Source organism: Macrobrachium rosenbergii, chromosome 42 (assembly GCF_040412425.1).
Source record: "Macrobrachium rosenbergii isolate ZJJX-2024 chromosome 42, ASM4041242v1, whole genome shotgun sequence".
Taxonomy (NCBI): Eukaryota; Metazoa; Arthropoda; class Malacostraca; order Decapoda; family Palaemonidae; genus Macrobrachium; species Macrobrachium rosenbergii.
This window is the reverse complement of record NC_089782.1, coordinates 52,502,146-52,526,787: the sequence shown is the minus strand read 5'-3', so window position 1 is coordinate 52,526,787 and position 24,642 is coordinate 52,502,146. Positions and strand designations below refer to the sequence as shown.

General features: G+C 38.6%; 1 protein-coding gene across 7 annotated transcripts in view; it reads left to right on the top strand.

Annotated features, from left to right (window-relative positions):
• LOC136828426 (zinc finger protein rotund-like) overlaps positions 1-23,877 on the top strand; it is a 505,572-nt gene extending 481,695 nt beyond the window's left edge. For all 7 annotated transcript variants that reach the window (XM_067086470.1, XM_067086471.1, XM_067086466.1 and 4 more), the window contains one exon: positions 17,247-23,877. In XM_067086470.1, the coding sequence (XP_066942571.1) occupies positions 17,247-18,257 (1,011 nt within the window). In that variant the 3' untranslated portion in view covers positions 18,258-23,877. The remainder of the gene's footprint in view (positions 1-17,246) is intronic.
• Positions 23,878-24,642: the final 765 nt, after the last annotated feature.

Below are 24,642 nucleotides of genomic sequence, written 5' to 3'. Positions count from 1 at the left end.
TTCTTGTTGCAATTATTGCGGTTAAAAAATATTGTTGTCAAGAACAATTTCCATCAATCCGTTACTCATAACAAAACAGTAGTTGAAGTTGACACAAGTAATGGCTAAAAAGAAGGGGAATTGGATGGGTTGGGGTTGGGGATGGGGCTCAGGAGTGGAGGAGTGGGGGGAGGAGGAGGAGGAAGCAGGTAAATGTAATCTTGCGTGAGTTCTTCCCATAACTTTAAGCCTAGCAATGCTGCCTTCCCTTCTTCTCCCCTATTCTTTCCGAAACCGCCTCCCCCGCCCCCCAACCCTTCCCTTTCCATTCCCCCTTCCCTTCTACCCACTTGGCCGAAGTTCACACGTTTGACAATGGCCAAAGAACCAACTGATTTTAATGTGCAGTCCACAGATCTTATACAAATAAATCAATAGCTTAGTAGCAAGCGATGGCTATTGCGATGACTACATTTTTTCCCTTTCCAGGAACTCTCCTGGAACATTGAGATGGGCTCCAGGTCCAAATGTCTTTTTCCCCTCGGGTCTGTTTCCTCCTCAGCCCCTCCCTCCCTCCCCCAACCTTCGTCCTGCCCCGCGATACCCCATCCCCCATTGCGGTGACAGTTGAAATGACTTTGTTTGATAATAATTACAGCGTTCAGTCTTCCCGGGTGTCGACAAACTGTTTGAAGCGACGCTCTTTGAGATGTTTTGTGTGTGTGTGTGTGTGTACAGAAGAGCGCGCGCGTATGTGCACCGGCAGACAACAGACACTGACAGACAGACGGAAGGAAGAGGTGATGTATGGACGTCTCCAAACCTCAAAGTCACACGGAGGCCGGTGTATTAGTAGACGGATGCTTCGTTAGTAGTTACTCGCATGAGAGGTCTTGCTTATGCCGTGAATAATTGTTATTAAATTATTTTTATTATTCAAAAGCAGTGCTATAATGTTCCATATATGGTGCAAAGTTTAAAAGTTAATGTACAATGCAGTAATATCAACAGTTATAATTATGAAAAGTAACTATATTCAATAACAAAGGTACCCCAACTAACTAAATGGAGATGACCAAAACACCTTGCAAATAAAAAAAATACGATCATCATTCAAGCAATTTTTTTTCGTTTTGTACAATGAAACTAAAATGTTAAGGCCAAAAATTTAATCGTATAAGTTGGGAATGCAATAGTACCGGCCACCGCGGGATTTTTTTTTTTACTCTACATATTTTACCCAGAATCTTTAGTAGCATTCCCTTTTGTGACCGAAATTCAAGAACACTGCTGTTTTATCTCATGTAAAACATAAATGTAGAAAATCTTGAACTGGATGTTTAGGAACAAAATTAAAGGATTTTTTCCATTCGGAAGAGAAAAACATAGTTCTTGGTTATTGCAGCAGAAAGTCAGCAGCTCTATATGTCAGTAATAATAATATTAATTAAAAATAGTTAAGTTCATAATGATCAGTGATAATGATGGCGACAATGACTGTCGCCACAATTTGGGAGCAAAGAAAAAACTCCCCTAGCAATGGAGGCATGTGTGAGCACAAAGCCACAAAGTGATGCCTTCTTCTTTACCACGCTCCAACTATTATTGGAGGCAAACCCGCTCAACCACTGTCGAATTAGTAAATACAATACCAAGCTATAATTTTTTAAACCTAACGCAAGGGTATTCCCCCACTCTACCCCACACCCCGCCCTCATTTGTGGACGAAAATTATAGCATCGCTAAAACGACAAGTGAGGTTTTTCCTTTTCCAAATCCCGTGAAGGAGGGACGGGTGTGAGTGAGTCCGTGGCTTACGTCGGAGACATGTGTAACCTAATTGACTTCAGCCGGAAAAGCAAGATTTTTTAAACCTCCCCTCCCATGCGTTGCAAAAACTTTTCACAGACATTTATGTAAGAGTTTATATCACTATCTTTGGCCCTTCTGCCTGCCTGCAAGCAAGGTATTAAGTCATCATTACCCCACCATACTGACAAGGAAGCAGGTTTTAAGTCAGGATATATGATTGAACATTATTATGATTATTGTCGCAGCTGAGAACGAGATGCTTTTAGCTCGCTTTGAAGAACCTCAGCAAACCAGCGTCCGAAATTACAGTAAAATATCACTTCGCCACAACCCTGTCATATTGTGGTTTCCAGGAGGTGAAAGATTGAGCACCGTATCAGGTTATTTGGTTATTAATGACGAGCCAAGCGTCAGTAAAGTGTAAATAACGAGTGTCTCGTTTCTGTTGCGAGTCGGGGAACAAATCATCCTAATATGCATTAATTCCCGGTTGCAAATTGTACAACGGACGGAGCGAGAGGTGGTCGGGGGCTGCATCCCCCCCCTCCACACACACACACACACACACACACACACACACACACACACACACACACACACACACGGGGGATCGGCGGAATCCCGCGCCATCCCGGGGCGGAAGTTGAGAGCACAAGAGCTGTTATTATGCCAACACAACACGCCCTAATGGTCATTAATAAGACTTCTAATGATCATTAAAGCTGAACCCTTGGGAAATGGATAGGTTCGAAGTATCACTTCTTAGTCGCAGGCAAGAAAAGGGGGCTGCTGATAGCCGGCTGCACTGGGGGAAATGAGTCTATGCAGTCATTAGGGTAGATTGGACACTTCAGTGTGAGCCCATTTTCCTTTCCTCTCTCTCTCTTCCTTTGCATATTCCTTAGACAATATTGTTTTATTGCCTAGTTAAACTGGCGTAACACTGACGGGGTAGAAGAGGGCTTTCCAGTCCTTAATGTTAGCAACAGACTCACTGACTATCACTTTCATCCAGAAATCAACTAGACTGGTAATGATCTGATAAAGAAACATTAAGCAAATTTTTTTTCCTCTTGCGACGCCAGTTTATCAATGAAATCATTGACAAATTGCAATGCTATCAACATATGATTCCGTAACTAGGTGAAAATGGCGCTAACAATAGCACCTTCTGTAATAATAGTATTTATATGCATGCTTAAGTATACGTACGTACTTGCATCATGCTTAAATACACGCACGAGTTGATTTCACCGCTGAAAGGGAACTCTTCCACAATCATTCACTGTATTAGAAGTACAATTTTTCTAAATAAAAAGCTGCATTACTCAGCATCCGACAACACATCGTATGTAACTTGCGTTGGGGGCCGGAAAATCCATCACTTTTTTGGTTTCAAAAAAAAAAAAATCTTGGGAAAATTCTGGTTTCCATCGCCACAAGGATTAACAGATGACAGTTCACATAAGGATCCTAATATGTAGCATGATTCGGAGTCAGCAGCCATTGTCACTTGAGACCAATTGTTAATCTAGTAAGGAGATTTCCCCGAGAACTGTCAGTCTGCTATAAAAGTCGTCTAAAGCAATACAAAACCTAACATACAACAAACCTACAACAAACATACGAGCTCGAATACACAGTAATTAAACCACGCTATCTGACGCAAGTCGCCAGGCAGGGAATATAACAAAATTTAGTTAGTTCGGGGTTTTCCCAATTGATTATTAAGAGGCCCAAGGTAATTTGTACCTAGGTGACCTCCGATGAATTTTCTCCAGTGGTAGATATAGAGGGGCTTGGGCTGGGGCTGGGTGGGGCTGGGTCTGGGGCTGGGGCGGGGATGTTGTTAGAACACTGGTCTGAGGAAATTGAACAGCCCTTCCCCTCTACAGTCATCAACCAACCCCCCACCCAGCTCCTGCGGGTTCCAGGCTTTCTGAATACAGTAGTGGTTATCCTTGAATTCCAGCGCTAAGTGTCAAGGTTTGGGAGAATTACAACGATAAGGAATTCCTTTTGTCATTGTTTCTTCGGCGTATACGGGGTTAAGTGAATTTACATATTGTCTGGAGCGAAACGCATAATATTACCATATTTTTCATAGTGAGAGAGAGAGAGAGAGAGAGAGAGAGAGAGAGAGAGAGAGAGAGAGAGAGAGAGAGAGAGAGAGAGGTTCCTGTTTGCAAGATTCGTAGATTTTTACTTTAAACGTGCATATCACAAACACAAATCATTATTACAAAATACTCATTCGTCTTTCGCGATTGTATTAATAATAATAATAATAATAATAATAATAATAATAATAATAATAATAATAATAATAATAATAATAATCGCTATACAGTTCTCGTAAATAAACCGAAGTTTAAGTGACGCAGAATGAATGAAAACCCACAGCGATGTAACTCGACCATTTTCACCCACAAGCTAGTTAGAATAAACCCTAATATACATCGAAAAATCAAATCAACATTCATCTCTGGGTACTCAGTGAGTGGCGATGAGCGAGCGCCTGTATTCGGAGCAATTAATTCCGGTAGGGTACATGTATGTAATACGGAAATATGCCGTAAAATAACCCAGCGACCTCTTCATCACGTTTTGATGCGGAAAGGCGCACGGTGAAGCTTCTCGCGACGCCGTCAGCGTGTATGCTCGGCTGTGGTTAACGAGTAACATTACAGTGATCTGCGGCATTAAAGCGATAAGTCTTATTGTGGGAATCACATTCAATATCCGCGTAGGAAAGTGTGTTGGGTGTAGGATACAGGGTGTGTTGCCTCTGTCAAATTGATAAAAAAAAAAGGAAAGAGAGTTTCCTGATAATGACAACAATGAAGATTCTGGATGGCAGAATGTTCAGTCATTGCGCTGTTCACGCGCTGTTGATGATGTAAATGGAAGTTTTCTCTTTGGTAGAATCAAGGAAACACTCCTGTAATAAATTGTCCGTGTGAGTGTCGACTTTCATCTGATTAGACTTAATTGTAATGTCCAAGTACAGTCATCATACACAATACGCATGAAGAAAAATGGCTTATCTCGCACTCCAAAGCAAGTCGTGACTGCAGATCTTAAAAAAAATAAAAATGCTACCGTCATACACCGAAATTACCGAGATGGATATAAGAGGAAGTAGTGTCACACCTAACATACAATAATGGTAAGCATGGGATGCGATAATGAACGAGTTGAATAATGAGCATCGTAAAGTGTCGGGTTATATTGCTACAGGTTATGATATTGATTTGGCTTCGAATGCAAGTTCAGGTAAGTGTTCTATTGCTTTGAAAGTCTTGAGTGAGGAATGCGAGTGGAAATAACTTTGTGGCTTGTACAACAATTTGGGAGAAGTGAAAGAGAGAGCGAGAAAAACGAGGGCTTTTGTTTGGATAAAAATTTGAGGAGAGAGAGAGAGAGAGAGAGAGAGAGAGAGAGAGAGAGAGAGAGAGAGAGAGAGAGAGAGAGAGTAAACTACAGATATTCGAGGAAGAAAAAACAGAAAAATTTAAGAGAAATGTCAGTTCCTATTTGGGTAAAAACTCGAATCAGAGAAAAGGAAAATTTGTGAGAAACGTGGATTTAAATGTTTATATGGATAGAAGTTTGAGGAGAGAGAGAGAGAGAGAGAGAGAGAGAGAGAGAGAGAGAGAGAGAGCTGTGGGGGTTAAAGAGAGTAATTTTGTATTAGTAACGGAAGGAGCAGATTGCAGTGGAGGAGGCATGTAGTTGCATTTTGTCGGTGCACAACGTCCCATTTGACGTATAGATTTCGCCATCTCCGCTGACAGCGCCGGGAGTAAATAGGGGCGTTCAGTGATTTCAAATGATAGACTTAATCGCGCCAAACACTGGTATTACGGACTCCAGCACTCTGCGGGGACCGTGACAGGCCCAGGACCGGAAGGACGAAATAATGCTTGCAAGAGTGTTCCCTTGTGTAAACAGATTCTAAACAGATTTTCGTTTTTTCTGGTTCCCTCCATTATCTGGGTTATTTTTATACGCTCGGAAAAACCGCAAGATTCTTATTCTGAAGAGCTCACTGCACCCCTTCGGAATTTATATTCGGTAGTCACGCCAGCGCTGTTCTGGGCAGAATATTACAATACGATACGTGAATTAACGTGCGGTGGAATTTTGGAGAGAAATACACAAAAATTCTAAAATTCTAAAACATTTATCTAGGTTTGTATAGACAAAGGACTGTTTTATTCAAGTTCGTTATAGTTAAAACCCGCAGAACGCATTTGCTATAGTTCACACCTAGAAAGCATATTTACAGAGTAATGTAAATTTATGTAAAAGGTAGAATAGCATTACTCAAAAATCTAATCACTCCGAAGTGCACCGACACCCTGAATAACTTAGTAGGCAAAGGCTTGTCAAACCTCCCTAAAGTAATTTTTGTATAAAAATTAGCATAATTCTAGCAGTCGGAAAGTTTAACTAAAATGAAGAACAGAACTGCTCTACCTATATCGTACCGAAAGCATACCATTATCTCAGATTGCACCAATTCACCGAAAGGTAGAGTATCAGAAATTCAGTTTCCATTTTAAATCTTCCGTACTTGGCACCATGAATCTTTTACATTATTTTAAAACTTGGACATACCACCAAATAAAGTCTCCTCCATTGTAATGAAGTACCTTCGGGGCCGCTGACGACTATGGTGTGAATAACTATTACAAGAATATAGCCAACAACAGAATGAGAATGTTGGGAATATAGTCAGCTACAGAATGAGAATAAAGCCAATAGCTGGACAAGAATTTAACAGGGTGGGGATATAGTCAACAGCAGGACGAAAATATAGCCAATAGCAGGTTGAAAATATAGTCAACAGCAGGATGAGAATATAGTCAACAGCATGTTGTGAATATAGTCGATGGCAGGTCGAAAACAAAGCCCCAGCAGAATGAGAATATAGTCAAAAGCAGTTTTTGACTATAGCCAAAAGTAGGACGATGGGGAGCCCCGTGCCATAAGCACTTTAATATACATGTATCACTCGTAAACACTTAACACCTCTCTGCTCGCTTTTCACGGCAGGTTATAAAGAAAAAGAGATTATTTGGTTCTGGGGACGTGTAACTTGCCCTTCATTTCTGTTATTGGAAAAAAAAAAAAGACATGAATTTATTTTACAGTTTAAAACATTCTTCTAAATTAAGAATACAGCAGAGGCATTTTCATTAGTACATATAATAATAATAATAATAATAATAATAATAATAATAATAATAATAATAATTCTTCGTTTTAACGTGCTTTTTTTCCCATGTTTATATGAGGTAAGTACGATGCCTTCTTTTGAAGTACTTTGATTTGGCGGTGGGGTAGGCCGTATAATAATAATAATAATAATAATAATAATAATAATAATAATAATAATAATAGTTTATTCTGAGCGCCTGTATACCTTCAGCACCCAACTAACCAATCTCTCTCTCTCTCTCTCTCTCTCTCTCTCTCTCTCTCTCTCTCTCTCTCTCTCTCTCTCTCTCTCACTCACACACACACACACACACACACAACTAGCCAACCTCTCTCTTTCTCAACTAACCAACCTCTCTCACTCTCTGTCAACAAGCCAATATCTCTCTCTCACTATCTCTCAACTAGCCTTTATCTCTCTCTCTCTCTCTCTCTCTCTCTCTCTCTCTCTCTCTCTCTCTCTCTCTCTACGTGTGTGTGTGTGCCTTTCATTCCAGGAGCATGAACCACAACAGGAAATTAGTGTTAAAGAGTTGAGGTGCGATAAAGGTGATGCTGTTCCGTTCAGTATTTGCATGGGCGTAGAAACCTGTTACAGCGGTCTCCCCATACAGGCCCATACAAGACCCCATGTAATGGGAAGGCCACGTGCTGGGTATTTATGGCGTTCCTCGTTGGGGCCATAATGAAGACGTGAATGTAAGGCTTGTGTAATTACTTGCTTTTTATCGTATGGGGAACTGTACACTGTAAATAACCTCCTGGCCTCTTTTTAAAGAGATGCATAATGAAATAGGCGTAAGGGGAGGACTCTCTCTCTCTCTCTCTCTCTCTCTCTCTCTCTCTCTCTCTCTCTCTCTCTCTCTCTCTCTCTTTTACTACTGGTGTTACCTTCTCTTTCTTCCAAGTTTCTCTCCTCGATTTTATGCTTCTTCGTGATTCATTTTAAAGATTTAACCGATTGAAAGTAATGTTACGTTTTCACACAATAGCTTATCGTTGTATTCAAAGTAAAAAGGTATTCGTAGACTGCTTGCATTATTATTATTATTATTATTATTATTATTATTATTATTATTATTATTATTATTATTTGCAATCGATTCTAACCATGTTAGTTGGATCAGGTTTTTTACAAAAGTCGCGAAATGGTAGCATTTCAGTTTTCTCCCGTAATGATAATTTATACTTATTATTCATATGTATGATGTTATTAGTAAAAGGTTTGCCAAGAGTGAACGCCGTAGTCTTATTTGTGTCAGATCACTAGACCATCATCATTGTTATCACAATCATTACAGTATAATCAGGGCAGCAGATTATGAATATCATTATCATAACCCAATATCCCAACTGATTGCCTCAGTGATTATATCTGACGTTCAATTCACTGCTTGGAAACGCGCGCCCGCACGCACTCAGAAAGGAGGTCATAGCACAGTGACCCTATACAGTACAATAAAAATTGAATTTTGGGAAGGCTATACTTAAAGTTTGGAGATACTGTTTAATGAAGTGTTATGAAGCACAGTCAGCTGCTGGCTATGAAAACTTTTTATCACCCATATATTACTGTTCCTCGCTATTGCATATGCATATTTTATACAGGTTCAAGGTCTGTTCATCGTTTTTACTCTCTATCGTGACTATGATTAATTATTATCCCCCGTTTTCTTTGATATATATATATATATATATATATATATATATATATATATATATATATATATATATATATATATATATATATATATAATATATATATATAATATATATATAGCCTACATATATACATATTTAAATTCTGTCGTTGATTCTATAAAATCTATTCGTTGTGAAAACCATTAAAGTATTCTGAGGGTACAGCGGTAGGGGATAGGGACGGTTCTTTGCCGTTGTTCCTGCCGTATGATGCAGTGTGCTTTTTTGGACTTTGCTTCTAAATCACTGAAGTAAATCTTCGGTAATTTTGCACTTCCAAATAAAAACGGAAAAGCAATCTTTTTAGGACAAGGTGTAATTTCCTTAATCGTGTTATGACAATTGCTTCATTTTTCAGAATCTCCTACGTCACTCCTCTTTCTTCTTGACCTTTAAATTGTTCTTGTAGCTTGATAACAACATTCTCACCATTATTCGACAAGCTAATAATAATAATGATTGAAATTATAAACGCTTTTAAGGATCGACTGGGGCACTGAAGTTAGTTTTAATTCCCCGATATCGTAATAAAAGAGTCGCAGACTAACATAAACGTTTTTCTTTATTCCCTTCATAAATGTTATGATGAAAGGAAACGTTTCGAAGCAATGTTTACATCTTTTCATTTTTGAGGACAGAGGGCGTGGTTTCAGATTTGAGAATCATCCTAGAATGTGGCATTGATTTGCAGTATGTGCCTCAGGGGCTAGCATGTTTAAACGTTGCCACGTAGGCTTTTTATGTCCCCCTTTTTTGGCGCTCTTCTTTTGTGAATATGATGAGAGAGAGAGAGAGAGAGAGAGAGAGAGAGAGAGAGAGAGAGAGAGAGAGAGAGATTGGGGGATGGGGGAGCACGGAGAGAGCAGTTTACTTAACGCTCGAATGTATTGTTGGGTACACATTATTGCTCCAATAGTCGCTGCTGTAAGAAGGAAAAGAACTCCACCTTTAGCGCTGGAGATCGGGAAAGAAGAGACGCTAGAAGATATTCAATTTAATATTTCTGAAGCCCTCATCAGGAAACCGAGCCTTCTGATGACAAGGATGGATTAAGTGAATAAGTTTCATACATTACCTGTTTACCTAGCCAAAGTATGTGGTGTTTTGTAAATTATAAGTTCGTTTAATACGAGCGTGCTAAAAAGCTTTATCTGTAGTATGGGGAAGTACAAAAGTGAGGATCATTTTGAGAGAGAGAGAGAGAGAGAGAGAGAGAGAGAGAGAGAGAGAGAGAGAGATGGCATACCGCTCCACCTGTCTCGTCCATCACGCAAGGCTTGTCTCAAGCCGTACTCTTTTATTCATTTTTTTCTTCGTTATCGCCGCTCTTCGAACTGGATTGGAGAAATGTGGACGAACCAACAGATTCCTATAGTATGAAACGACTCACCTGGATCAGTGGGAATGTCTTGAGTGAGGCTTTTCTCCAATAGCTGTCTACTGCTCTACTTAAGCCTCTCTCTCTCTCTCTCTCTCTCTCTCTCTCTCTCTCTCTCTCTCTCTCTCTCTCTCTCTCTCTCTATATATATATATATATATATATATATATATATATATATATATATATATATATATATATATATATATATATATATACACACACACACACACACACACACACACACACACTCCTTGTCCCTCTTCGCCATCCCACCACAGACCTCCAACCCATCCCCTTCCTCACCACAAAGTAATTAAGGGAATATTTCAGGCAGACCTGCGTTAAGCCACTGGTCTGTTTTCTAATATGTAAACCCTTATTGTGTAATTTGTCTTTTTTTTACTTCTGATTTTTTTAAGAATACCGGTGTTGGCTGGAGTTCCCTCGAAGTTCCCTGGATTTTTGCTCTCTCTCTCTCTCTCTCTCTCTCTCTCTCTCTCTCTCTCTCTCTCTCTCTCTCTCTCTCTCTCTCTCTCGAACACCGGAAATAGACACTGACATAAACGTTAATATTTCTTATATCTGGTGATAAGTGATGAAGGGTATTTATTTTTAAGGTGATCCAGTTTTTACAACGTTTATCATCGAATCTATAAATTCTTGCGGGTAATCTATGAATTGTTGTCCCCTTCTCGTAGAAAAAAAATTAACGTAGACTTAAAAATACGAAAACAGCACTGATGTGAGGCTATTAATGCTTGCTTTTATAAATTACAGCGTTAATGTTAATAATGATGATAGGGATAAAGGTATTCATTATTATTATCATAATTATTATTATTGTTTTTATATATATTATATATATATATATATATATATATATATATATATATATATATATATATATATATATATACATAATCACTGCGTCACACGGCGTTGGAGGGGATGATAATTGGTTTTTGCAATTATCACTTCTGCATATGAAACAGTAGTGGACATCACTTCAAAGTATCACTTAACTATCATTGACGTCAAGCTTCACCATATTTTTTCACTGAGCACGAACCAGAAAGTTGTACATCCCAAGAGAGAGAGAGAGAGAGAGAGAGAGAGAGAGAGAGAGAGAGAGAGAGAGAGAGAGAGAGAGAGAGAGAGAAATTTGCTGTACTCCACGAGTTTCCATACCATTATACGTGATGGTGAGAATGTCTATGATAGCGTTATATTTTGATATGAAATTACTGGTTTCATGTGTGGAATTAGTCATGTGGTCATGACAGTTGTCTGTCCGAGGAGCTGAGATGCGATGTTTGTGTTACGTATGTTGAGTCTTCTGAAAATTGAAAAATAGCTATATTCTAACCGCAATCTGACAAGGGCTTTCACCCTTGGAAGATAATGTTTGTGTGTTTTGAGAGAGAGAGAGAATTGTGCTTTTTAGATCTCATTGACAACTACTTTTGGTAGGGGCTCCAGCCAGAATTGTTTCATGGTGTGAGCTTCGATCTGTAACACCTGGAGCTGTTCAATACGAATTCCTCAAGTGACCCAGTATTTAACTTTTACTTTTCTATGGTTTTTCTTCCTCCTGATTCTCCCATAGAGAAAAAGAGAGGGAGAGAAAGAGGCTTCCAGGAGAATGGCAGCTTAAAAAACCAAAGTTCCCATCGGTAAACATCGCTACATAAAAAAAATCCCTGCCCCCTTCCACTGCCGATGCCCATCGAGCCTGTGCCTCTATTTTTCAACCATTTTGATCCCCTCAATTCTTCCACGGCGATCATGTCCACCTGTGTCCATTCTCCTTTTAACCTAACAACCCCTCCCCCCATCTCCCCTGCCCCCTGCCCCCTTCCCATTCAACATACCCGGATTATCCCCCGCCTTCCTCGCCACCTTTTCTTTTCATCCTGGGTGTACCCTTCCTCAGCTCCCCTTGGCCCTTTCTCGTCATTTTTTATGTTCTTCGTTCTTCTGTTCTCTCCATCTCCTCTTCCTTCAACATTTAGGAGGCATTTCCTTCCTTCCGTTGATCCTCATTTGCTCTTCCTGCCTTTTATCCAGAAGCCCTGTCTTTTATCTTGCTAAAGGATCCTTTCGCGTGATCACTTTTGTAGGCTCTGCCAGTTATAGTAACGAGACGAGGACCGTATTTGTCACGGCTTGGGCCGTAGCGTCTCACGTTTTACAGCAACTGGTATCTTCTCTCTGATACGGTATCGCGATCTCGACAGGCCTGTCTTTCTGTCACACACACACACACACAAAGCTAGGAACTGGTGCTCAGTAGTGACGCCCCCCCCCCCCCCACCGCCCGCAAGTCCTCAGAGAACTTCCAGAGTGACACATCCTATATACCTGTGTCCACTTCACTTCCCTCAGCTATCCCATGTCCCCTGGATTTCGGACGACTACCCCCTATTCCCCCCCACCCTCTCTGTCCGAAGAGGTCCATGGCCCATACACATCACAGTCTATGGGAACCAAACCTTTTTTTAAAATAAGTTATTTTTGTTCAACATTTTTTTTACGGATTCCTATATGGGAATGGGACGACCGTGTACGATTTCTTTTAACGGCACATATTCTCTCTCTCTCTCTCTCTCTCTCTCTCTCTCTCTCTCTCTCTCTCTCTCTCTCTCTCTCTCTCTCTCAGCACTGAACGCAATTTTCAGTTGTTAGATTTCTCACAACTATATGCTGGCAGTATTGACAATCTCTACAAAAGTAATGACAGTATGAGGTATATACTGATGACGTGATAAATGTCAGACTTAATTGCAATCAAAATTCATATAACTATGGAATTAAAAAGTATTTGCATCTCTGTGTTGATAATGTCCATTGTTGGTGTGAGACAGACTCTCAGAAAATGCATAATTGTACTGACAATATGGAAAGGTTAAATCATAATAGGCAAATGTATACAGAGAGAGAGAGAGAGAGAGAGAGAGAGAGAGAGAGAGAGAGAGAGAGAGAGAGAGGTGCCGCATGGAATATTATTTGATATAATTATGACTGATAATGTTCCGTCATCATTAACCAAAAATTTTTGAGACGAGTTCACTTTGGCCTGAGCACGACAGCGAATTGTGTGTTCCCAAGTTAAATGTTTGTGCGTCGAAATTAGATTCCCGTGGATGTGAGATGACTTGTCATCAAGCCCGTGCAGTTCCAAGGGGAATTTCCTTCCCATGCCATATTTGGGGAAGTTTACTTCTTGGTTATAAAGCATATCAAGAAGTTAAATTGGAAGTTACGAGTTCTATGGAGCAAATTTGTTTTCATGTCTATTCAGGCAGCCATGATCAGCAGTTTTCCTTTAATTTATAAGTGTACCACAGGTTAATCCACGATTCATTAGTTAAAAGTATCAGTGTGACAGTGACTTTTTTATTTTAATCTTGAGCCGTCCTTGTTAAGAGCAACGGCTTCATGTTTAATCATATATATATATATATATATATATATATATATATATATATATATATATATATATATATATATATATATGTGTGTGTGTGTGTGTGTGTGTGTGTGTGTGTGTGTGTGTGTGTGTGTGTATTTAAGCGTATACACGAAAACGTACTAAACAACCTTGTTCGTCCGACTGCTTCTACTAGTATCTGTTAATGCGGGCCAGCAGGGGCCCCAAAGAGTTGCGCTAGGGTTATCGAGAGGAGCAACCAGCGCGTCTCTTCCATCCCGCCTTTTCATCGCCAATCATTTCGCCTTATTGCGCTTCGCTTGCTTCATTTTTTATCGTCTGTTGCTGCTGCCTTTTTCTAATCTCCTCTCCCTTTCTTCAGCATTCCGTTGGAAAAGTTGCTACTGCGTGAGGCTTAATAGACGCGAATATCAATTAGCCAACGGACATTTGAACAGCAACAGATTTTTTTATGTATTCTGGTTTATTCTTTTGGCCTGATTCTCTCTCTCTCTCTCTCTCTCTCTCTCTCTCTCTCTCTCTCTCTCTCTCTCTCTCTTTTGATTTTTATGTATGTAAAAATACTGTGCGTCTAGTTGAAGTTAAGAGATAGAGGACTTCACCACCTTATTGAGGAAACTGCACAACTTAAATATATATAAATATATATCATATATATATATATATATAATATATATATATATATATATATATATATATATATATATATATATATATATATATATATATATATATATATATATATATATATATATATATATATATATATATATATATATATATATATATGTATATATATATATATATATATGTATATATATATATATATATACATATATACATAGTAAACAAACATACTTTTTGTACGGACGTGAGTGCGCGACCAAGTGTGTATGAATTTATAAATATAATTGCAATTCTTAAGATGATAACGGTTGCTCATATTACACCTTTCAGATCTCAGTGCCTTTTCATCTTTATCCTCTCCCTTCACACCCGCCCCCCCTTTCTCGGGCCCCACCTTACCCCGCTCCTTTTTTCCGTAATATTACGCTTGACCCTTTCTAAACTGTGCCCTTTTCTTTGACCCTTTTTCCTTATGCCTCTTCTTCACATTGCCCTTTTCAATTCTTTTTTTCCAATGTCCTTAATACTGCTACGACTCCCCCCCCCCCCAGCCCACCCCAACCTCTTCCGACTCAGGCAGTACCGCCAATAGTTGCCGTACTGGCTATTGTTGCATCCTTTTTTAATCAAATAATTTATGTGGAATTCCCCCTCTCTCTCTCTCTCTCTCTCTCTCTCTCTCTCTCTCTCTCTCTGACTGTGTGTGTGTGTGTGTCCGTATTCGTGTACCATCCCTTTTTTATATGATAAGATCCCCTTAGAAGATTAAAGAATTTCAAAATTGATTAGACGACAGTAGTCAGATTCAAGTATAAGCTACGTTTATGTATGGATGTACGCTTTAAGAAAATGTGATTTTTTTCGAGAGGCCAGTCACAGAGGCCAGTCACTTACGGAAATGTGTAAAACGTAATAAAAAGATAATGTATCAGATTTCCTTTTAAGTGTGTCACTGTACCGAGGAAAACGACACATACAAATAATTACCATCAGCAGCTAAGATGATGACGAATCCTTATCAGCAGCGTACCGTGAGTGTAAAAATCTTAGAAAATATGAGTAGGGGAATGGGGTTACGAATGTAAAAAGTAGAAATCGGTTGCCCATTTGGTAATATTTCTAATGTTCTTTTCGGAAGCCTCCCCCTTTTTATTCTGTTCCATTCAAGACAGACTCCATATAGTCCCTTCCTCTTTGACCCTTAAGATTCAGTGTAATAAGTGTCTTTATTTAATAGGCCTTCTGTTGGAGGCTTAAGGCCTTGACTCCCTTTATTTACACTGGTGGTCCCACACAGAACAGGGAGTAGTAGCACATTATATGTCTGACCACGTGGGTTGTCCGGGCTATTTTTCATCCACCTCTCTCTCTCTCTCTCTCTCTCTCTCTCTCTCTCTCTCTCTCTCTCTCTCTCTCTCGTGGTATTAAAAACTCCATGTGAAACGTCTCTGTACCGTTATATCTCTGTTTTAACATATTTTATGCGCGGTCTTACTTGCAATGTTAGTGAGTGAATATCCAGCCCTTCCTCACGCACACAAATAAATAAATAAATAAATAAATAAATGAATATATATATACATATGAAATATATATATATATATATATATATATATACACATATTTACACATATATAATATATATATATATATATATATATATATATATATATATATATATATATATATATATATATATATATATATATATATACACACACACACACACGTGCGTGTGTATGGATTCAATCTGGCTTACTTGGAATAACTTTTATTGTGGTGCTTTGTCAAGTAATCCTATTACCTTTTTTGGTCAAGTAGTTAATGTTTGAAGAGAAAAATTAAAAAATCAAATCGACTGACCTGACAAATAATGAGTGCAACTTATCGTCCTTTTTTTTAAGTACATTTGGGAGTTTATTCTCCGTTGTCTATATGTATACGGCCTCGAGGTGAAATAATGTATTATTTTTATTATTATTAGCTGGGCACGAGTTTATTGCATGCCTGCTTTATATGTACAAGACCCTGAGTTGTAAAAATGTATTATTATTATTATTATTATTATTATTATTATTATTATTATTATTAGAGCTTGGTGAAAGCTCAGGTGAGAAACTACGCCAGTAACGGGGTTTGGGTCTGGTTTAGGGGTATAATGGGGATGGGGGGTCGGGGGAGGGTGGCCGGTTGTTATACTTGGCCAGAAAGTTTTAACCCTTGAAGAAGAAGGAAGCGCAGAGGACGGATATGGATCTGTCTGGCCAAGAGCTAACGGTTTTTTATTATCTAATGCCCCGAATGGGTGGGTATGTTTGTGCTCGTATTGCCCGTCGATGGACGTCAACTAAACCGCGGAAAATTACAAGAGAGAGAGAGAGAGAGAGAGAGAGAGAGAGAGAGAGAGTAATGAAAACATTAAAAGGAAATGGGGAGAGATTCTCATCTAGATTTTAGAAAAAGACATATCTTGGAATGTCTGTATATTATTTATATAGCAATTATGAGTATACATTAAACCAAACATTATGTCTACGTATCTTACTCTTGATTCGTAGATTTGAGGTTCGTATGCACACGTTCATGAGTGGATCGCTTTTAACATAGATTTTAAGCAAATAAATGTGTATTAAAGGATGTTTCTTTCTTAAAAAAACAATTTCCAAGTACACTTTGTATGTGTGTATGGACAAGCACATGCAAATGGATGTTAGCAGTGTATTTCTTGTGGGTAATGGCAACATTCAATATCCCTATGTTAGCTTCAACAGCTATGTTCTGATTTAATTTGCAAATATGTTCAATGAAGCTAATTACGGTAATGACTACCTGAAAGAGAATGTTAGCATTTGTTATTCTGCTTGTTAAGTATTTCAGTATTTTATAATTTGTTGATTAATGCCACCAATTATGATTATTTATAGCGTTTTGAAGAGATTCTGAGTGGTAATAGCAGGGAAGTCACACTTACTTTCAACGCAAAATACGTGATAATGATTAATGCTATAACACTGATTTTTTTGCCATTTCAATATATCATTCACGAATATTTTTCTCCCTTTTTTGCAGATATTTGGAAGCAAGGCTGATCTTCAGTTGCACACCCAAATTCACATGAGAGAAGCCAAACCATACAAATGTTCCCAGTGTTCAAAGGCCTTTGCAAATTCTTCATACTTGTCCCAGCATACTAGAATTCATCTGGGCATCAAACCTTACCGATGTGAAATTTGCCAGCGTAAATTCACACAGCTATCACATCTGCAGCAACACATCCGTACCCACACAGGAGACAAACCATACAAATGCCGTCATCCAGGATGTAACAAAGCCTTCAGTCAGTTATCCAATTTACAGAGTCATTCTCGATGCCACCAGACTGATAAACCCTACAAATGTAATTCTTGTTACAAGTGTTTTGTAGATGAGGCTTCACTTCTGGAACATATTCCGAAGCACAAGGAGAGTAAGCACCTTAAAACCCACATTTGCCAATACTGTGGTAAAAGTTACACACAAGAGACATATTTGCAGAAGCACATGCAGAAGCACGCCGAGCGCACAGACAAGAGGCCTAGCTTAAGTGCTCACACGCTAAGACAGGATAACCCCTATTGGCCGAAACCAGAAGCTACTGCTCTTGATTCTATGGATGGTAGAATGTCTGAGGCATGTTTACAGGGAGGCCTCGATCCAACAAGACACCTTCCTTCTCGCGACCCTCATATTGACCCTCGGGCTGAGGAGCTGCGCCATACTCCCGCCCACATGCCTACTTCCAACATGTCGTATGACTCCATTGCCACTAAAACATCGTCTGCATTTACTCCAATCCAAACAAGTATGCTGCCAATTAGTGGAGGGACCCAGCTATCTATGGCGGCGGCGTCGTCCTCTCAGCGTTATTTCCCATATGAGCCAATCAGCTTTCCCAAGACACACTCGCAAATGCCCTCCATGGATGTCAAGCCCAACCAGTTCCCAAATCAGCTTATCTCTCTCCATCAGATTCGCAACTATGCCCACCAACCAACTATGAGTTCAGATTTGCTCCTTAAGGACAAAGGTGTTACTCAATAGTTTGTTTGGTGGACTGCAGACCGCACCCAGGCTCTTAACATTGACTGGGAATGGACTGCATTCAATGGCCTGCGACTCAGGCGCTTCCCTACAGTGCTTGGGCTGCAGTGTGCGGACCGAGCTGGTAGGAGGGGCAGAATACAGGGTATTGATGGCACGGGGCAGGGGCACGGGAGAGGGCGCCGTCTGGCAGCAACAGCAGCAGTTGTCGCACCACTCCCAGCGAGAGCCCAGTGACAAGTTGTGATAGGTGCCCAGTGGAATGCTGGACAAGGTCTGTAAGACAAGTCGCCTGACTCTAAGGAATGCTTTCTTAGAAGGAAAATGTTAAGTGTAATTGTGCAATAACCACACTAAAGGGAAGAGAACAGTGTGTTGCAGGAACTGCTTCTCATTTTTAATGGTTGCTATTGTTAAAGACCGATCAGTTTGGTTGTGGAGGTAAAACGGACAGGAGAGTGCTATGGGGTTTGAATGGAGTTAAGGCGAGGTGGTGGTAGTGCAGCACTGGACATTCAAAACGTAGCACCTATAGCATCAAAAATAACAGCTAAAGCCAAGTGCTCTCCCGTACAAACCCACCAGAATACAGTTCACGTTCCTCTTCACTGTTCAAGTGAGCAACTCTCCAATATCGTGATAGCTAAACAAGCAATACTGTTACTAGTTATGGTGCCTTCCACCATCCATCGAAACCCATAGATTTTCCCAAGACAATTTTACTTTGTAGCACAAAAGATCATTTTTTTCTTTAATTTTAAAACTATGAACAGTATTTTCTATATGATGTATTTTCTTCTTCCTTTGTTTTCCCTGAATATCTTAGTACCTAATTTTTTTCTGCCAAGCGTCCAGACTTGCTCAGTGAGGTCTGATTATGTCAGCTGGTCAATTTTCCAATTCAGAACAAAAAATTTCCCTTGAGGAAAATACATCAGTGTAAACAAATAATCATTGAACATGGCTGGACGCCTGTATATTCAGTATATTCTACCTCCAAAAATAGACTGCTCCAGATTAAATTGTTTTAGATACAGTACTTAAGGTTTTAAAAGCCAGTTGGCCCCCTGTCCTCGGGCCTCTTAGTCCTGGCATCTGGCAAGGTCTCCCCTCGGGTCCTCTATTAATTGAACATGGACTCAATCACCCTAAACCTCGTTGCCCACGCAAGACTGCCTAGCTGAACCAGCAGGTAGTGCTAACCTCCTCCATCCAGGAAGTATACGATTATTTCTACGTTATGTCTTGTGAGTGTATTAAAGTCTGAAGTCTCTCGTAGTTGCAAGTATCCCATTATCAGAAGATGTGGGTCTCTAAAGAAGAGCTTCTGGCAGACTCGAAAAGATGTGTCCTTTAAAGATTAAATGTAAATATTTTTAGACAGTTTTTTGACCAAAATAAGAAACCATTTTAAGGATGATATTCGGAAGACTGTAGATTTTACAAGACTCCTGCCAGGGGTTCGCCTTGTCATGACCCGCCCCAAAGTTCTCAGACCTCATTCATTTGACTTTGTAAGGCAATCAGGGGCCAAGCATTAAAACAACACATGTTACAATATTCAGCACTTCTGTTTAATCTACATTCTTCCGCTAAGATTTACAGGTACTTTACACTTTGACTTCAGTCTCTTAAGGACACTACTTTTGTATGCTGCAAAATTTATGTATAATGCATGGGTAGCAGGTTATGAGAAGTACTTAGTAGGGTACATTGCTAGTGTGAATTGTTACTCCATTTCCTTTTGTACTTACGACTATAGGGCGTGGAATTATAGGATATTGGTTCATTTTCTATATATTTGCATGGATAATAGAATTTAGCAACATCTGTCGTATATTATGAAAAAAATGTGATGTTGATAGACAAGAGGTAAAGAGTGTCAGAGTGAATGTGTGACAAAAAAAGCTGAGATTAGCTTAATAAAATATGTGAGCATCAAAGACTCGGGGCCGCATTTTGGATGCATTTGATTTATGTAGAAATTGTTTTGATATTTACTCTCAAAGTAATTACCAAAAACTGTTGTTGCTTTTACAATTCTGGGCAAATCCCATTACTTGTAAGATCCGTTTGCTTTAGAAGTATTACTTTCTTTTGATTTAGGATCTTTAATACGGCTCCATGATCGTCAGTGATGAGTGATATTTTGTACAGTCCAACCTCTCCCCAATGATATTATTGTAAGAGAAACTATACATCAAAATATGTTTGCTCAACATTAGCTACTTGTTCGTTTGGCATGTTAACTGATGTTTGTGTTTATTGTTAACTCAAGGTGTTGACTGTTATAAAACGGCTCACTAAAGTCAACTCAAGCGGAATTCTCGTATTTAACATAACTCAGTTTATAAAAGCTAATCTGCATTCTGATTGGTCTGAAAGAAATTGTTCTTTCAGGATGCTATACCAATTGGAAGGAACCTTAGCTTGGGCAAACAGGTTGTGCTTTCCACGGAAATTCCTCTTTTGGGAAGCCTCAAGTTGCTTGACCCCCAGAGTCCGTGGTGTACTCTTATGAGGTTCAAAAATACTTCACAAACAGATGACTGTATTGTTTCAATTTTCTATCATTTATATAGTCATATTATTTGAATTACATGTGTTTTGTAATGCTGTTTCAGGAAAACTTCCTTACTGCCATTTTCCCCTGCCTGGCCCAGTTTCATGTGTAAAACTATTAGTCAGATTACCCTTCTTGGAAAACCTCATGACTGCATTAAGACTCTGGGAAAGCAAGGCTCTCCTGTACGTCCTCGCAGTATGGTTGTACGCTGCGTGCATGGCTAGCTATTAGCTTTTTGTTGAGTATAAATACAATTGTTTGTATGAAATTTTGTCATCTTTTTATTTTGTTTAACTCAATTTTGTCTCCCCAGGGCCAAGTTTCTCCTGCAATTACCCCTCCCATCTACAGTACTTACTGTACCACTTTTGTTAGCTTATTCTTTAGCTCCTTTTTTTTCAACATTCTGATTTGTTTTCTTTTGAGTGATGGCTAAGCCATAGTTTTATGTCTCAGCTACACCTCTGAGTTGGTGAAACTCGAACCAGTGCGGCTTTCAATACAATACAGTATATGTTTTGTATCCAGCTCTTGAGTACCCACATCTGTTTACTTCTAATAAAACTTTTGATGTCTGGCATTATCAGATAATATATTACTGTTGTAAAGTTGTTTCTATTTTGTTACTAAGAAAAAGAAGATAGAGATGCATTGTAAAGTGTGCTTGTTGATGTGTAAGGTTGGCTGGATGAGTTGACCTAGTGAAGATGGTGATGTTAAGCATTTTACTGTGCTTGCTATCTGTGGCCCAGTTCTCTACAGACAGATCAAGCTTACAGCAAACTTTGCATCATGGCCCTCACTATTAACAGTGTGTAACACTGTCTAAACTGTGTGCGGATGACTCCTCAAGCTGATTGGCCGTCTCCCATCATTCAACCATGGTTTTTACCCCCAAGCACACAGGTGGTGCTGTAGAATGTGACTCAATTTTTTGCCTGGTGCCGTTTGATGGGAAGGTGGTACAATGTGATTACATGTGAAATAACATGTTTAATGAATGTTCCGGTGGTGTTGCTAAGAGGACAGATGTAGGGCATCTAATGCCCAAGCTCATCTGATGCCCAACCTCCCCAAAAACAAGGCGATTGGAATTCTCCTAATCCCAGGTTAAAATTAAATGGGCTTTTGGTCTTGCCATTTTGTGTTGATTGGTCACAGAATTTTCCTGCTGTGAAAAGAAGTAAGGGAAGAGATGTATATATATTGTGCATGAATTGTTTGAAGGGAAATTGGCTTAAATTTTCATGTTAGATAATAACCGAGTGATTTTTCAGTTTGAGAAATGGAAGATTTTATATATATGCTATGGTGCTGCATTTGTTCCTCAAAGATTACCTTATGTTATCCAGATGTTGCATTTTTAGTACCGAATTTTTCTTGTTGTTTCACAAGTTTTCGTTATGTGAATGGAAGAGCTGCATTATTACTGTTTAAATATTATCCACTGAAAAGTTTGCTGAGAAAGATTTCAAAGTGGTTTCGTTACCTCTACTACGGTAGTGGAGTGTAGTACAAAGTAGGTCGAGTAAGATTAAGCTTAGTTATATTAAAAAAATAAATAAATAAATGTTAAATGGTGAAAGGATCTTTCTCAATGAACACAACCAAACCAGGATTTTTTTCATGACAAGAGGTGGGTGGTGCAGAGTCGAGATTTTTTTAATCTCCGGTATCCATGACACTTGGTTAAGTACGTACGTCCCTCCAGCCCTGAGGACTTTCTTCCTGTTTTAACAGGGAGGTTTGGATTGGGCAAATGGGAAAACAATTTTTACAGGGTATTTTATTCTATAATCAGACTCTGTAACCACCCAAAAACTACCTCCAACCTTCATTTATATAGGAACCTAATTATCATTAGATACGTGAAGCCGGCACAAGCTCGTGTTGCCAGGGAACCATATTCCCGTTTTCTGTAGTTATAGCCACTTTTGTTTGTTTATATTCGTTTTCTTTTGATTGCCCCATCCTTATTACCCCTATGTCACCACCCCCTCCTCCTCCTCCTCCTTCCTGCTTGGTCAGCAAAAAAAAAAAAATGCTTGTTTTGCAAATGAGTGGATGGAAGTTGTTCTCCCAGCACATCTCTTCGTAGGTATTATCGGTAGTATGCATAGACTCTCTTTTCCTCTATCAAATTTGTGATAGTGCAACCTAGTAATATAAATAGTGTTATTTTAAGGGGGATGTTACAATGGAATATAACCTACGAATGCAGGGGAATGATATAGGGTGCATCTCAATGCACGTACGGACTGTATTGTAATACTGTATAGTAAGATTAATAATTTTTTTCTCTCGCTCTCTGTGTTCTTTGAAGGGTTTAAAAATGGTTGAACTGTTGTCATGTCTCTGTACAATTTATATTTGTTCAATCCTGTAAGAATTAATGATGTTTATTTGTGTTTAATATAGAGTAACACTTTGTTTCAATGGAAGAAGTTTGAGACTCATCAATAGATCAAATAATTCTATTAATAAAAAACCATGTATCCCCCCAAAAATAAGGCAAAAAAAAAAGAAAATAGGGGCCTTTTTTAGTGCATAAAATACTTTGTACATGATTTGCCTTACACATGATGCATACATAAACTTATGCATACAATATATATATACTATATATATATATATATATATATATATATATATATATATATATATATATAAATATATATATATATATATATATATATGTGTGTGTGTATGCATATATATAGTATGTATGTATGTATGTGTATTGTGTAACCATACTCCTGACTGTTAACATTCATTGTGGATTTACACGTAGCTGAAAGGCATGAACTCTGTCAGCGGCTACCCAATCAGTAGCACTTGCACCAGGCATGGCCGCTAGTAGATTTTTCTTTGTATTTTTTTATTTTTATTTTATGATGAAGGGTGCATGGTTTTTGTAATTATGATTATTATTATTATTATCATTATTATTATTATTATTATAGTTCATTTTCATTTTATCTTATTTTTTACATCCATATTTTCTTCTAATTTTAATTTTGTGTTTTTTAGAATAATTAAAGTCACCCATGTATCTTTTTTAGTTTCATTTTCCCCCCTTTTTTGTTTCAGTAGGTTATATTGCTTAATTACTGTCGCTCACATTGTTTTTATTACTGATGTTCAAAAACAAAAAAATATATATATATGGTGCTGGTCGTTGAACTATGTAAGGCCTAGTAGTGTAGGTTATGATAATTGACGAAGACTTGAGTGTGACAATGATGCATTCAATTTAAGGATATACTATTTTGGTATACACGGTACTGTGATAAATGAGATTTTTTCCATTATAAAAAAATCGATATATGACGAAAAGCTTCAACCACAAAATTGCACTTGGAAACCCACCCCCCATTCATCCCCCAAAAGGAAGATAGTGACGATGGAAAAAGATTTAAAAAGACTCGTAGTTGGAAAAGTATTGCAAAGTCAATTTTGTTCTTTTTTTGATATATTTTGTACAGATTATCATTTTTAGAACGAAGTACCAAAATGGGGTATGACCAAAGTTCCTATACTAGTGAATAATAATAATGATAGTAATAATTAATAATAATGATATATCCCTCAATTTACCTGTAATTCCTCCCACCCACCTGACCCTTGAAATAATGATAAAGATTCCTATGGTTTTCATAGTAATCTTTTTCATTATGCTGTCTCCTTCCCTCGCCCCTCACCCCCACCCCCTTCCTCCCTCCACTGCCAAAAGAGGAAAAAATGCTGAAAGAAGACTTCCCAAACGTCGCTACGAAGTCCAAACAATGATCTGTCTAATAAGAGTAATTCAAAGCCAAA